Source organism: Schistocerca americana, chromosome 11, assembly GCF_021461395.2.
Source record: "Schistocerca americana isolate TAMUIC-IGC-003095 chromosome 11, iqSchAmer2.1, whole genome shotgun sequence".
Classification (NCBI taxonomy): domain Eukaryota; kingdom Metazoa; phylum Arthropoda; class Insecta; order Orthoptera; family Acrididae; genus Schistocerca; species Schistocerca americana.
Genome location: NC_060129.1, coordinates 59,425,927 through 59,439,439, shown reverse-complemented (window position 1 = coordinate 59,439,439; position 13,513 = coordinate 59,425,927). Strand labels below are relative to the sequence as shown.

The 13,513-nt window shown below is 46.0% G+C and overlaps 1 protein-coding gene across 1 annotated transcript in view; it reads left to right on the top strand.

The window, feature by feature from the left end:
- The window catches only part of LOC124554047 (adenylate cyclase type 5-like), a 589,866-nt gene that overhangs the window by 499,718 nt on the left and 76,635 nt on the right, over positions 1-13,513 (top strand). Inside the window, exon 18 of the mRNA XM_047128083.1 lies at positions 7,698-7,829. Coding sequence (XP_046984039.1) covers positions 7,698-7,829 — 132 coding nt within the window. The remainder of the gene's footprint in view (positions 1-7,697; positions 7,830-13,513) is intronic.

Here is a 13,513-nt window from a genome sequence, read left to right as displayed (position 1 = left end):
GGACCAAGTCCATTTCATGGCCAGCGGACCTGCCGCAGTGATAACGCTGCTCCCCTGAGATCACCGAAGTTAAGTGATCTAGGGCTTCCTCGTACGGATCTGCCGAGTGCTGTTGGCGAGCGGGGTTCCACTCAGGCTTGTGAAGCCAATTGAGCAGCTACTTGACTGAGAAGTAGCGGCACCATATCTGCATCCGGCGACACCTAAGGACCGAGGCTGGTCGGTACCATTGGGCCACGAAGCCCTGTCTGGTGTTTGTAGGCTGTTCCATGTAGAGACAGTGCATACCATATCTAGCTCACATCAGCTTGTTGTACACTACCTTGTTGACAAGCTGAATCATGGGGCCTGCATCACTCTCGAATCATACCATCAGCTCCTACCAACTCAGACTGATATGTATCTGATTTGCCAGTCGCCTTTGGTCCAGCCGGTATGGTCACGAGCCCAGATGAGGCGATGCGTGCTGTTAGCAAAAGCATTCGCGTCGGTCGTCTGTTGCCATGGCCCATTAACGCCACACTTCGCCGCACTGTACTAACAGATACATTTGTCGTACGTGCCACATTGATTTCTGCGGTTATTTCACGCAGTGTTGCTTGTCTGTTAGCACTGACAATTATAGGCGAACTCTGTTGCTCTCGGCCGTTAAGTGAAGGCTCTCGGGCATTATGTTGGTCGTGGTGAGACGTACTACCTGAAATTTGGTATTCTCGGTATACTTTATACACTGTAGATCTCGAAATATTGAAAGCACTAACGATTTCCGAAAGTGAATGTCCTATGCTTAGCTGAAGTCTGTTAATTCACGTCGTGAGGCCATAAACTTTATCATGTGAATCACCTTAGTGCAAGTGGCAGCTCCACTTTTCTTTTTCTTTATTGATTTTCAATTCCCCCCGAAGGGGGCGGGTTGGCAGCAGCTTAGTACGCTGCTCTACAGCCTACAGACTTTTTTAAAAACGGAAGAAGAAAGAAACAAGAAAACCAGGTGATAAAACGGCGACTTAAGGTGAAAATGGCAGAAAAATGCCGAAAGTTAAAACAGAAAGCAAATGGGGTTGGCAATGTTAATAAAATGCACAGGAATCAGACAACTAACATAGGAGACACACAATTGAAAAAAAACATGGCGGCAGTCTGGTTTCTGTTTGCAAGAGATAAAAAAATCACACCCAGCGACAGTATGATGGCCGTTCGCAACACTTCCCAAAAGACACAACATGGAACACTCACTGTAAAACACTGCACGAAAATAGTGGCACAGAGATGACACTCCCGAGCCAAAAGCAGATGGGGGGGGGGGACCTGGGGGAGGGGAAAAACAAGGAGGGAGGAGAGGAAAAAACGAAAAGGGGGGAACGAAAGAGGGAGAGGACTCATAAGGGGGCAGAGGGGCAGGGCGGACGCGAGAGGGAACGAGAAGAGGCAGAGGAGGGAAATGCGAAAGGGGACAGAGAGGGGGGAGGTGGGGAAAAAAGAGGATGTAAGGGGGGAGAGGGAGCCCGGGAAAAGGACAGAGGAAAGGAGGGGGAGTGAGGATCAGAGTTGATAGGAGGGATAAATGGATGGAGAGAGGGCATCATCCGGGAGGGGAGTTGATGGAAGCCACCTTGGGAAAGGAAATGAAGGATGTAGAGATGGAGGGTAGGGGGGACACAACAGTGAAGACGTGGCAGGGGGCGGGGATGGGAGAGGAGAGGAGCAACCAGGGGGTGAGGGGGATCAAGGCGGCGGGATGTGTAGAGGATCCAGATATGTTCGAGTAATAGGAGCGGATAGGGGAAAGGAATGAGGTCATAGAGGATCCGCGTGGGGGACGGGTGGTGTATATGGAAGGCGAGGCGGAGTGCATGACGCTCAAGGATCTGGAGGAACTGATAGAATTTGGGGGGGCAGAGACAGCTCCACCAATGCACTACCCTTTTATTCGCTGCGTACGCGATACTACCGCCATCTGTATATGTGCATATCGCTGTCCCGTCACTTCTGTCGCCTCAGTGTAAGGCCATTATCGTCTACGGCTTAAATAACTGATGTAATGGATAAAGGCAGAACGCTGCGTGAAAGTATACGCAGAATATTCTACAGAAGGACCGCAGCGCCAGATAACTGGCGAGTAGCCGAAAGACCTGCAAGGGAATGACTGTACACTTTAAACATCGAAAATATCTTATATAAACAAATGAACCACTAGAAAACTTAAAAGTCAGCGAAATGAAGCAGACTCTCACACATTGACGACATCAATAGGAATGGCGTAATACACACAAAAAACGCACTTGAAGATGGGAATTATTTCCCGAAACGCGTCGTGCGAAAAGTAAATAAAGAAAATCGTGGCTGATAGCAGAAGATTTATTTATGAACCAACCTATTGTTTTCACAGTCGCTGGCTTTCAAAAACCATTTATAATGGATCAAATGAGATTCGTGTTATCAATTCGAACCTATCTCAAAACGACAAAGTGCAGAATGTGTCTCCGAAGTCTCGCCAAGACCGAAGCATGTCCGAATGACAAAATCGAAAGTGAAGACAACGCCAGTCGCTTTGTTTGATGCTCGAGACATTACCCACAGGGACTGTATTCCCGACTGCACCGCTGTAAATTTCCTGTATTTCTTAGCTGTCACGGGTCGATTCTGCAAGAAGATTCAGCGGCGTCGTCAGCAACAGTTGAAGGGGAGGGAGTTCTCCTTGCTTCACGACAGCACGCCGGCTCGGACGTGTGCAGCTATAGTGCGGTATCTGATGAAAAATCTGGACACACTGTGCGAACAAGACTCGCGCACTGAGTCTTCCATGCGGACTTCATTGTGTATATAGACAGTTTATCCATTTCGTGAATAGAGGTTTGGGAAGATTTTTGCCTGTTATCAACGGTGATACTACCAAGGTATCGGTCCCAGTTATACCGAGAATTGCGAGAATATTTTAATTTCAAGTTCGAAGTCGGAATTTTCTGATTTTTTCTTTCTTTACTTATATTGCGAAACTTTGCTTTTTACCAATTTTCATGCTTCTACGTCAAGGGCAAGTACACGTTAGGTTTTGATGAACGAATTTGCGAGTATGAAAGTATGTGACATATACGACCGTGACTTTTTACCGCGTCGCCTTAGACGCTTCACATTTTTACATTGCCAATGATCCATAGACCTTAAAATGTGCCATATATTACAACTCGATACATCTCTCCGTTCCCGAGAGAAAGGGCTGTTAACAGTGGGACACACAGACAGACAGCAAAGCTATGCTGTAAAGGTTCCGTTTCCACCGATTCAGGCGGGGAACACTTAAAACAAGTCTCATTTCTCAACGGACCTTCATGTTCATCCGATTTCGTGCCGAGTGAATTTTTCTTGTTTCCAGAAATAAAAATTCGAGTGGAACGTCAATATGTTGACGACATAACCAACATTCGAACTAAGGCAACCTGCGAATTGAATAATATCCGAAAGAAGGGCTTTCCTGACGGTTCCAAGGTGGCCGTACGAACGTGCTCGCTGTTGCACTCACCTGACAGAGCGAGTGGGTTAGTGCAGTGGACTCACATTCGGGAGGACGACGCTTCAAACCCACGTCCGGCCGTCCTGATTTAGGTTTTCCGCAACATCCCTAAATTGCTTAAGGCAAATGCCGGGATGGTTCCTCCGCAAGGGCACGGCCGTTTTCCTTCCCCATCCTTCCCTAATCCGAGCTTGTGCTCCGTCTCTGATGACCTCATTGTCGACGGGACGTTAAACATTAATCTCTTCCTCCCCCCTTGAACTGACAGAGACTGCATAGAATACTTTGAGCAGTAAAACCCCCGTCTGAGCTTTTCTCAATTTTTTTTTCTTACTCCAGCGTCTAAAACTTTTAGGCTGACAGAGTAATACTTCGTCCCACATACAGGGTAGGACAAAGATATGAAAACACCATAAAACACAGCCCATTACCTTGCCTAATACGCCGTAGTTTGCATTCAAGACAGCTTCGAGTCGTCTCGTAATGGATAAATACAAGTTCTGCATGGTTTTCAAGCGAATCTTATACTGTTCTCCCTGCAAAATAGAGGTACGTTCCGGTAACGACAAAGGAGGTGGGTAGCGATCGCACAACCTTCTCTGCAAAATGGACTACAGAGGCTCAGTAATATCGGGATCAGGTGATCGTGTGGTGGACAGGAGGATGTGTGACAGTTCATTCTCGAACTCACGAGACCAGACCTACACAACGCAAGCTGTGTGAACTGGGGCCCTGTAGCCTTGCAACACAGCGTCATCATTTGGGAAACGACATTGTGCCATGAGATGGACCTCTTCAGCCAAAATGGTCGCAGAATCCTTGCCAATAACGAGACCTTGCTGTGTATTCATGGGGCCCCTGGAATACCATGATACGGCTGCCCCAATTATCACCGCAGCCGCTTCCTCCCCCCCCCCCCCCCCCCCTCCCCCGTCTTTCACTCGTGGGATGCAAAGTTGGCCAGAAGTTGGAGACAGTGTGCAACAAGACTCATCTGACCAGAATACTTTCTTCCAGTGCTTCACAGTCCAGGTTTTGTGCCTTCTGCATTTCTCATGGTTTTTTTTTTTATTTTTTGTTTTTTGGCCCGTCTGTCTCGCGAAATAGCCCCCACGTGAAGGTGAGAGGAGTTAGAGGCAGTACAGAGACTAACCGTCCATTGTTTTCCCCACGCACCATTCGTCAATAGAACAAGGACAGCGCAGAACAGAATAATAGTTGCACTAGAAGTACCCTCCACCACACACCGTAAGGTACCTTGAGAAGCATACACATAGATGTAAGAGGTTGTGTCTTAAGGCGAGGTTCTTATTCAAATGAGCAAAAAATAGGCAAAGCTGGGAATTTTTTTTAAACAATGAAAAGACAGACAAAGGATCTGTTTTGGAGCTATGATTGATTATACTTTTAACTTTGCTTTTGCTTTTCAGTACAAAAAAAGACAAAATGGAGCCTGTAATTATGGTCTGATCAAGGGCCTGCGAGTATGAAGCATGCAGACTGCGTGTAGTTTAGCTCCTCAGGAGTTGTCTGAAATCAAAAATGGATAACGTCAGTCGATACCACATTAAATTTATGGGAACTTATACCTAACCACAATGAAATAACCTCAAATTTAGCGATGTGGTGCTAACTCGAACTTTGAGTTCGATTTTTGGGAGTCTGTTTCACTCTTTATACTCTTACAAAAAATGGTTAAAATTAACCAGTTTCATATATTTTAGGTATAATCTCTCAAGAAAAGTGTTTACTTTTTGGGGATCAAAGTTAGAAGTTAATAGGTGGAACCGTCTTTATTTTATGCTGAACGCAGTTTTGAGAAATCGTCTCTCGAGAGTAACCTGTGTAAAGTTTATGGGGAACTTTTATATGTATTGACAGCTCATTTTTCATAAAGCTACTTGTTATTATATATTTCTGATGTCGCTGAACACAAATCTGGGATTAGATTTTCAAATTTCAAAACGGCTAATCCAATATGGCGGACCAAAAATTATGTTTTGACCCATTTTGACCAAAATTTCACCAACAAACTGTTTTCCTTACTTTTCCTCTAAGTCGAATTGTTCCTGGAGAGAAGTTCCCTCGTTCTTCTTGGCCAGAAAAGTCGAGATGGCTGAGCCGGATATGCTGAACTGGGCAGTCTGCACACGTTGTTCGTCAGATTTTTTGGCGAATCTGCATGCTCGCACATTTTGTGACCGTGCGTCACGGCGTGACAAGTTTTCTACCTGAGCCGGCACTCTCTGGCTGAGAGCTCCCTCGGCGGCCGTGACACTGCTTTGAACAACTGGCTATAGAAACTTTTGTAATGCAGAAATTGAAAAACCTTTTCATCCCAACAGTCTAGACACATATACCTTTCAAAAAATGCAGTAAGAAAGAAATCGATTTTTCGACATTTTTAAGGGAGAACCTCGCCTTAATCATCTTTAGTGTTCTGCCAAGGGGCAGGTTTTCACATGGTAGTTCTTCAGGCTGTCCGGTCTTCTGCCATCCTCTTCAGGTCTGCATAATTTCCTCTTCTCTTTATGTCGTCTATCATCTCGTACCTACTTCTTCCCCTCAGTCTTCTCCCACAAAGCAGTCCTTGCAAAGCATCTGCTAGCAAGCACTCCCTTCTCAAAGAATTTCCCAACGAGTTCTCCTTCCTTTCTCTTATAACCTTTAGCAGACATCTTCTCTCACCAACCCTTTCCAATACTCTTTCATTACTCACTCTTCCCATCCAGCTTATCCTCTCCATTCTTCTCCACATCCACATCTGAAACGATTCTAACCTTTTTTCATCCTCTCACCATCCATGTTTCTGCACCATATAGTGCCACACTCCAGAGAAACCATTTGCCAAGCCTTTTCCTTAGTCCTTTATCTAATTTGCCACATAACAGTCTCCCCTTTCTGTTGAATGCCTCCTTTGCTATGGCAATTCGAGTATTCACCTCCTGGTGACATCTCAAGTCTTCAGTTACTGTGCTTCCAAGATATCCAAATGCACTTACTTGGCTAATGGTAGATAGTCCTATTTTAATATTGGACAGTCTGCATCTTGTACTGATGACCATACTCTTTGTTTTTGCTGTGTTTATTTGCATCCCATATTCCACACAAGCTTCATTCAGATCTTTCAGCATGTTATTTACGTCCGCTCACTTCCTGCCACTAATACCATGTCATCAGCAAATCTTACACATTCTATTCTCTTTCCATCAGTACATATTCCTCTTTTCCCATTTAAGCCCTTCGCAATAATCTCTTCAAGGTATGTGTAAAACAACAGTGGGGAAAGGCAACAACCTTGTCTAACACCTCGTCCAATGCTGCTTCCTTCTGACATTTCATTTCCAATCCTTATCTTTACTTTCTGGTGTAAATATAGACTCTGTACCAGTCGTCTCTCTTTCCAATCTACTCCTTTCCTCTTCAAAATATCCATCAGATTGTTCCACTGAACTCTGTCAAAAACCTTTTCTAAATCTATAAAAACAGCAAAGATTTCTCTACCTTTTTCCATATATGCTTCCCCTATAGTTCTTTACAGGCCAATAGCATCTCTTGTTCCTTTTCCTCTTCTATATCCGAACTGCTCCTCTGCAATCCCTCTATCCAGCTGGCCATATAGCCTTCTTTTCAACACTTTCAGCAACACTTTAGCTGCATGAGAAATTAGACTGATGATCCTACGCGCCTCACATTTTTTAGTGTTTCTCTTTTTCTCTATTCGTACCATAACTGTTGCAAGGAAGTCCTCAGGCCATTCCCCTTTGTCATATATCTCATTACCATGGTAGACTATTTCATTTCTTGCCTTGTTTCCCAGACTCTTCCACAGTTCTGCTGGAAAATCATCAATTCCACATGCTTTCCTATTCTTCATCTCCTTCAGCGCCTTTTCTACTTCTACTCCCAAGATGGTGAATCCCTTTCCATCTTCTGGCACATATTGCTCCTCTTCGACATTAATTTCGCTTTGTATTTCCTCCCCCTTAAACAAACATTCAATGTATTCTTGCCATCTGTTCAAAACCTCCTGTGGTTCTTCTGCTGAAGTACCATCCGCTCTTTATACTGATATGTCTTAAAAAACGACGCAATTCGCCAGCATCGATGCACCCGAATTGTTAGCCGGTTGCACCGCCGCAGAGCGTGCGGCAACTTCAGTGTGACTCTTTGTTTTCGGTTCCAGGGCTTACGAAGAGCATGTGCGACCTGAAGGGCTACCGGCACGTTTCGGCCATGGCGGACTACGCCCTCAGGATCCGAGAGCAGCTCGCGTACGTCAACGAACACTCCTTCAACAACTTCCGCATCCGTATCGGTAAGTCTGTCGGTCCAAATTTTGCTGTAATAGCCAAAAAAATGTTAATGCTGCTGCTGGCGCCTTACTGGCGGTGCGTCTGTCCCGTAAATACTGCCCGGCTGAAGAGGTAGTCAGTTAGCCAAATAAAACAGGTGTCAGTGATCACTTTCGTGAGTCGTGGCTGCTTGTGGCTGCTATATAACACGAATTAGCTACGGAAGAATGGAGAGACTGGTACAAGCCAATCTCGGGGAAGATGAGTTTGGATGCTGGAGGAATACAGGAACACTCAACGTAATACTGGCACTACGACTTTTCATAGAATATACTGTAAGTTGAAGAAAGGTAACCTTAAATTTATATGATTTGAAGATCCAGAACAAGTCTTTGACAATGGTTTCTGCTCTAGCCTTTTTAAATTTCAGAGGATAAAAGGGGTGAAACACAGGGAGTAAAAGGCTGTCTACAATATGTACAGAAGTGAGACAGTAGTTCTAATATGTACATTCTAAGAAATAAAAAAGAAAAACAAACACGACGTACCACGAACGAATTATTCGAACGGGACGGAAGTCAATAGATGCGACGTACATGTACAGACATTCAAATGAATACAATTTAAGGAAAAATTGATAGTTTATTCAAGAGAAGGAGAGTGAGAAATTCGTCAAGTCAATAACGCTTTGGTCCACCTCTAGCCCTTACGCAAGCAGTTATTCGGCTTGACATTGATTGATAGAGTTGTTGGATGTCCCCTTACGGATATCATGCCACATTTTATCCAGCTACTCGCTAGACCATCACTGTCCCGACCTGGTTGGGAAGATATCTGACGATCTTGCTGGCCAAGGTAGAGTTTACTGGGCACGAAGACAAGCAGTACAAACTCTCACGATGTGCAGAAAAGTATTCTGTTGCTAAAATGCGCCGGCCGGGGTGACCGAGTAGTTCTAGGCGCTACTGTCTGGAACCGCGCGACCGCTACGGTCGCAGGTCCGAATCCTGCCTCGGGCATGGATGTGTGTGATGCCCTTAGGTTAGTTAGGTTTAAGTAGTTCTAAGTTCTAGGGGACTGATGACCTCAGAAGTTAAGTCCCATAGTGCTCAGAGCCATTTTGAACCATTTGCTAAAATGCGAGCCCAGGACGACTTGCCATGAAGGGCAACAGAACGGGGTACCACTGTACTGAAGGGTGCCACTGATAACATCCAAATGGGTCCTGCTACGAAATGAAATGAAACTCCACACCATCACTTCCGGTTGTCGTACTCTATGACAGGTGACAGTCTGCTTGGTATCCCAGCGCTGTCTGGGCCATCTCCAGACAAGTCTTCACTGATCATCGGTGCTCAGTTCGAAGCGGGACTCGTAATTCCCCTCCAGACAACGAGATTCCAGGCCCTGATGATTAGCAAAGACGCGTGTGAAGGGGCCACAAACAGCGGTGGTATACCAACCTATCAGCCACCATACAGCCTGACCCAGAAGTGATGGTCTGGGATGCCATTTCATTTCATAGCAAGATCCTTTAACTGTCATCCGAGGCACCATAAACCTCAGCGGTACGTCGACGATATCTACGCCACGTTTTATTGCCTTCATGTCACGCCATCCTTAGCTTGCATTTCAGCAAGATAATGACTGCCCGAACACGACAAATGCTTCCGCTGCTTGTTTTCGTTCTTGGCCAGCAAGGTAGCTGGATCTCTCCCCAATTGAGAACGTTTGGATCAACGAGCTGGGGATATTGACGATATAATGCACCAGTCGGACAGAATGTGGAAGGATATTCCTCAGGAGGACATTCAACAAATGTGTCAATCAGTGTGAGTCAATGCCAAGCCCAGTAACTGCTTGCATGAGGACCAGAAGTTGACCAATGCCTCATTGACTTTCTGAATTTGTGAAGCTCTTTCTCTTGAATAAATCATCCAATTTTTCTGAAATTGTAAACATTTGTTTGTCTGTACCTCTGCATAACATCTACCGATTTCAGTCCCATTCGGATAAATCCTTCGTGAATAATTCAGTGTATCAAGGAAACAAACAGCTTGTTCGACATTAACGGAAGTCAAGAAATGCTGAATCTACTTATTAGCCCTGATCCGTGATTTTCAGGATGTCATGTGTGAAAGTGCAGATTGGGTTTCGCATGATAGATATAATACGTACATGAGTAATACACTGCAACCTTTTTTGAGAGAACTAACAATTAACGAAATTATCTGCGGTAATTTCATGCAGTACAATCCGAGGACACATCCCGAACTGACAATAACGAAATTATGTGCGGTTATTTCAAGCAGAACAACGCGAGAACACGCCCCACAACTTTGTGTTCTCCCGGTAATTCTGTAACAGACACACTGGTGATATGTGCTATTGCACTGTTCTTTGTGAAATAACTGGCGAAAACCTATATACATCACCTGCCACGCTATCAGGGGAACAGGGGAATGGACTGATGCATCAAGCAGCTATGCCACCTGTGGGACGGTATTCATACCCATTCAATGCCGAAAATAGACCGCCTACAGGGGGTTGGTACATGTACAATGCTGAGCGAAACCTGCCTCCAAGGAGGGGGTGGATTATTGTTATCCATTCAACGCTGAGTGAAGTTCACCTGAGGGGGGGGGGGGGGCAGGGGGGGGATGCCGATACCTGTTCGATGCCAAACACAGCGCAGCTATGAGAGGTATTTGATTTTTACCCATTCGACATCATGTACAGCCCATGGAGCCCACATAAGATGGATACTAGTATTCATTCAGCACTAATGGAACATGCCCGTGAGGGTATTGATACCCATTCAGAATCTGAGACACTGTTTATTATCCCATTGGGAAGATGGAGTGGGTATGAAGAATCTGTCCTATCAGCCGAATTTGATATCATGTTTATGTCTGGAAAAAAAAATGGTTCAAATGCCTCTGAGCATTATGCGACTTAACATCTGTGGTCATCAGTCCCCTAGAACTTAGAACTACTTAAACCTAACTAACCTAAGGACGTCACACACATCCATGCCCGAGGCAGGATTCGAACCTGCGACCGTAGCAGTCGCGCGGTTCCGGACTGAGCGCCTAGAACCGCGAGACCACCGCGGCCGGCGTGTCTGGAAAACTTTCTTAGTTTAAAGAAGAGACTGAACCTGCCAAAGCGCTTGGATTACAGGCCTTCTGGTACGGGATCTACTCCCAAAGAGAATGTTAAATGGGCCTCAGAAAAACAGTCTCAGGTTGCTACACCTACAAACTTTGACCTCGCTCTTGTACTCATGTTTACTTTAAATCCAGACAAAGTTAACGACATAATATTGCAACTGTAAAACGGGATCAAAAATGTTTTAATGTGTGTGGGCTACTTTTTGAAACCTCCGATCAGCTGCGGAATTAAAATCACACTTTGGATGTTTTGCGCAGTATCACTGGTATGTCTGTCGATTGCATCATGTCACTTTTCAGTTCTGTGCACACAGTGAGCACATAAAGATGCCTAGATCAGTGGTGCGTCTGGGTGAGTGTGAAAAGCCTGCTGAGGGATTTCCTCTGATTTCATGCAGCTTTCTGTGATGAGATGAGGGTATTGGAAAGTTTGTGCCATGCTGCAACAAATGTCTAAGTTAGAGTGGGGACTACGTAGAGAAACAGCTGGCAGGTGTAGTTAAATGTTGCAAATAAAACATTTTTCTAATTCGCTGTGGTTCGCGACGGAACGGAAAAACAACATTCGTATTCTGTTTTACTAATGTTCCACTCTTTTCTAGTCTATTCCTACCTGTTTTCCTGTAGACAGGTTGCGTCATAAGTAACAGGAAAACTAGTGTGGGTAAAAGTGCACTGTCCACTCACATTAATGTGCCCACATTTCGAAAGCTTCAGTAGACACCTTTTGCAGTGTGGACTGCTGTGAGACGTGCAGGGAGTGAGGTTCCGGAAGGTAGCGTGAGGGATGTAACGTGCCGATTTCAGCGCCGTAGCCAGCTGCTCCAAGTTTCTCGCTTGAGGCTCCATGGTGCGAACAGCCCAGTCAACTTCGCCCCACAGAGTCTCGATTGGTTTTGCAGCTCGTGGTCTAGTGGCTAGCGTTGCGGCCTCTGGATTATGGGGTCCCGGGTTCAATTACTTGCCAGGTTGGGGATTTTCTCTGCCCAGGGTCTACGTGTTTGTGTTGTCCTCATCATTTCATCGTCATCATCATCATCATGATCACCATCATTATCATTCGTGACAGTGGCTAGATTGGACTTTGTATGGGCGCTGATGACCGCGCAGTTGAGCGCCCCCAAAAGCAAACATCGTCATGAAACTCAGTTGGTAGAGCACTTGCCCACGAAAGGCAAAGGTCTCGAGTTCGAGTCGCGGTCCGGCACACAGTTTTAATCTGCCAGGAAGTTTCATATCAGCTCACACTCCGCTGCAGAGTGAAAATCTCATTCTGGAAACATCCCCCAAGCTGTGGCTAAACCATGTCTCCGCAATATCCATTCTTCCAGGAGTGCTAGTTCTGCAGGGTTCGCAGGAGAGCTTCTGTAAAGTTTGGAAGGTATGAGGCGAGGTACTGGGAGAAGTAGAGCTGTGAGGACGGGGCGTGAGTCGTGCTTGGGTAGCTCAGTTGGTAGAGCACTTGCCCGCGAAATGCAAAGGTCCCGAGTTCGAGTCTCGGTCCGGCACACAGTTTTAATCTGCCAGGAAGTTTCATATCAGCGCACACTCCGCTGCGGAGTGAAAATATCATTCTGGAAACATCATCGTCATTGTCGATTGGGTTTGAGTCAGGGCAGTTCAGTGGTCAGGGGAGCACGGTAAGCGCATCCTGGTGCTCTTCGAAACACGCAGATACACTATGAGCTGTGTGACACATTGTGTTGTCCTGCTGGTAGATACCATCCTGCCGAGGAAAAACAACTGCATGTATGGGTGGGTACGGTGCTCTAGGATAGATGCATACTTGTGTTGATCTATTGTGCCTTCCATAACGATGAGATCACCCAGGGGATTCCTCGAAAACAGCTCCAAGACCATAACGTTCCCTCCTACGTCCTGGACACTTCTGACGATTGTTGCATGTACTTCCACACCAACAGCCCTCCGTCTGATGGAGCGTAAAACACGATTCATCTGAAGAGGCCACCTGTCGCTTGCCCATTTGCAGTACTGGTGTGAAAGTTTAGGCCTTCATCGCTGATGAAGAGCAGTCAGCACGGGTGTACGAACCAGGTGCCTAACGCGGAGGCCCGTACACAGCAACGTTCACTGAACAGTCGTTGAGGAGACGCTGTAGGCAGCCCTTCGGTTCATCTGGGCCATCAGATGCTCAACATTCTGCACGTCTGTTCGCCGGCACACACCTCCACTGTGGTAGTTCAGCCCTGTCAACTATGGCCCGTGGTGTATCGCAGTTGCCTTGGCACCCTTTTGGATAGAGCCGCTTTGTCATGCACAGTATATGTCAACGTCGATGACACACCGTTGCGGAAATACTTCCACCCTTGGCCAGAAAGGCGAGATGATGCCCTTTTGAATGCCAGCTAAATCGCTCCGTTTCCACATTACGACGAGACTGCACTGCTTTCGACATTGCTCAACACGTTTTATATACCCACCACAGCTGCTGCTGTCACCTGCAGCCTGTGAGTGGCTATTGCAAGTTGGCGCTGAACACAGGCGGCGGACGAATTAATGTGACTGGACCGCGT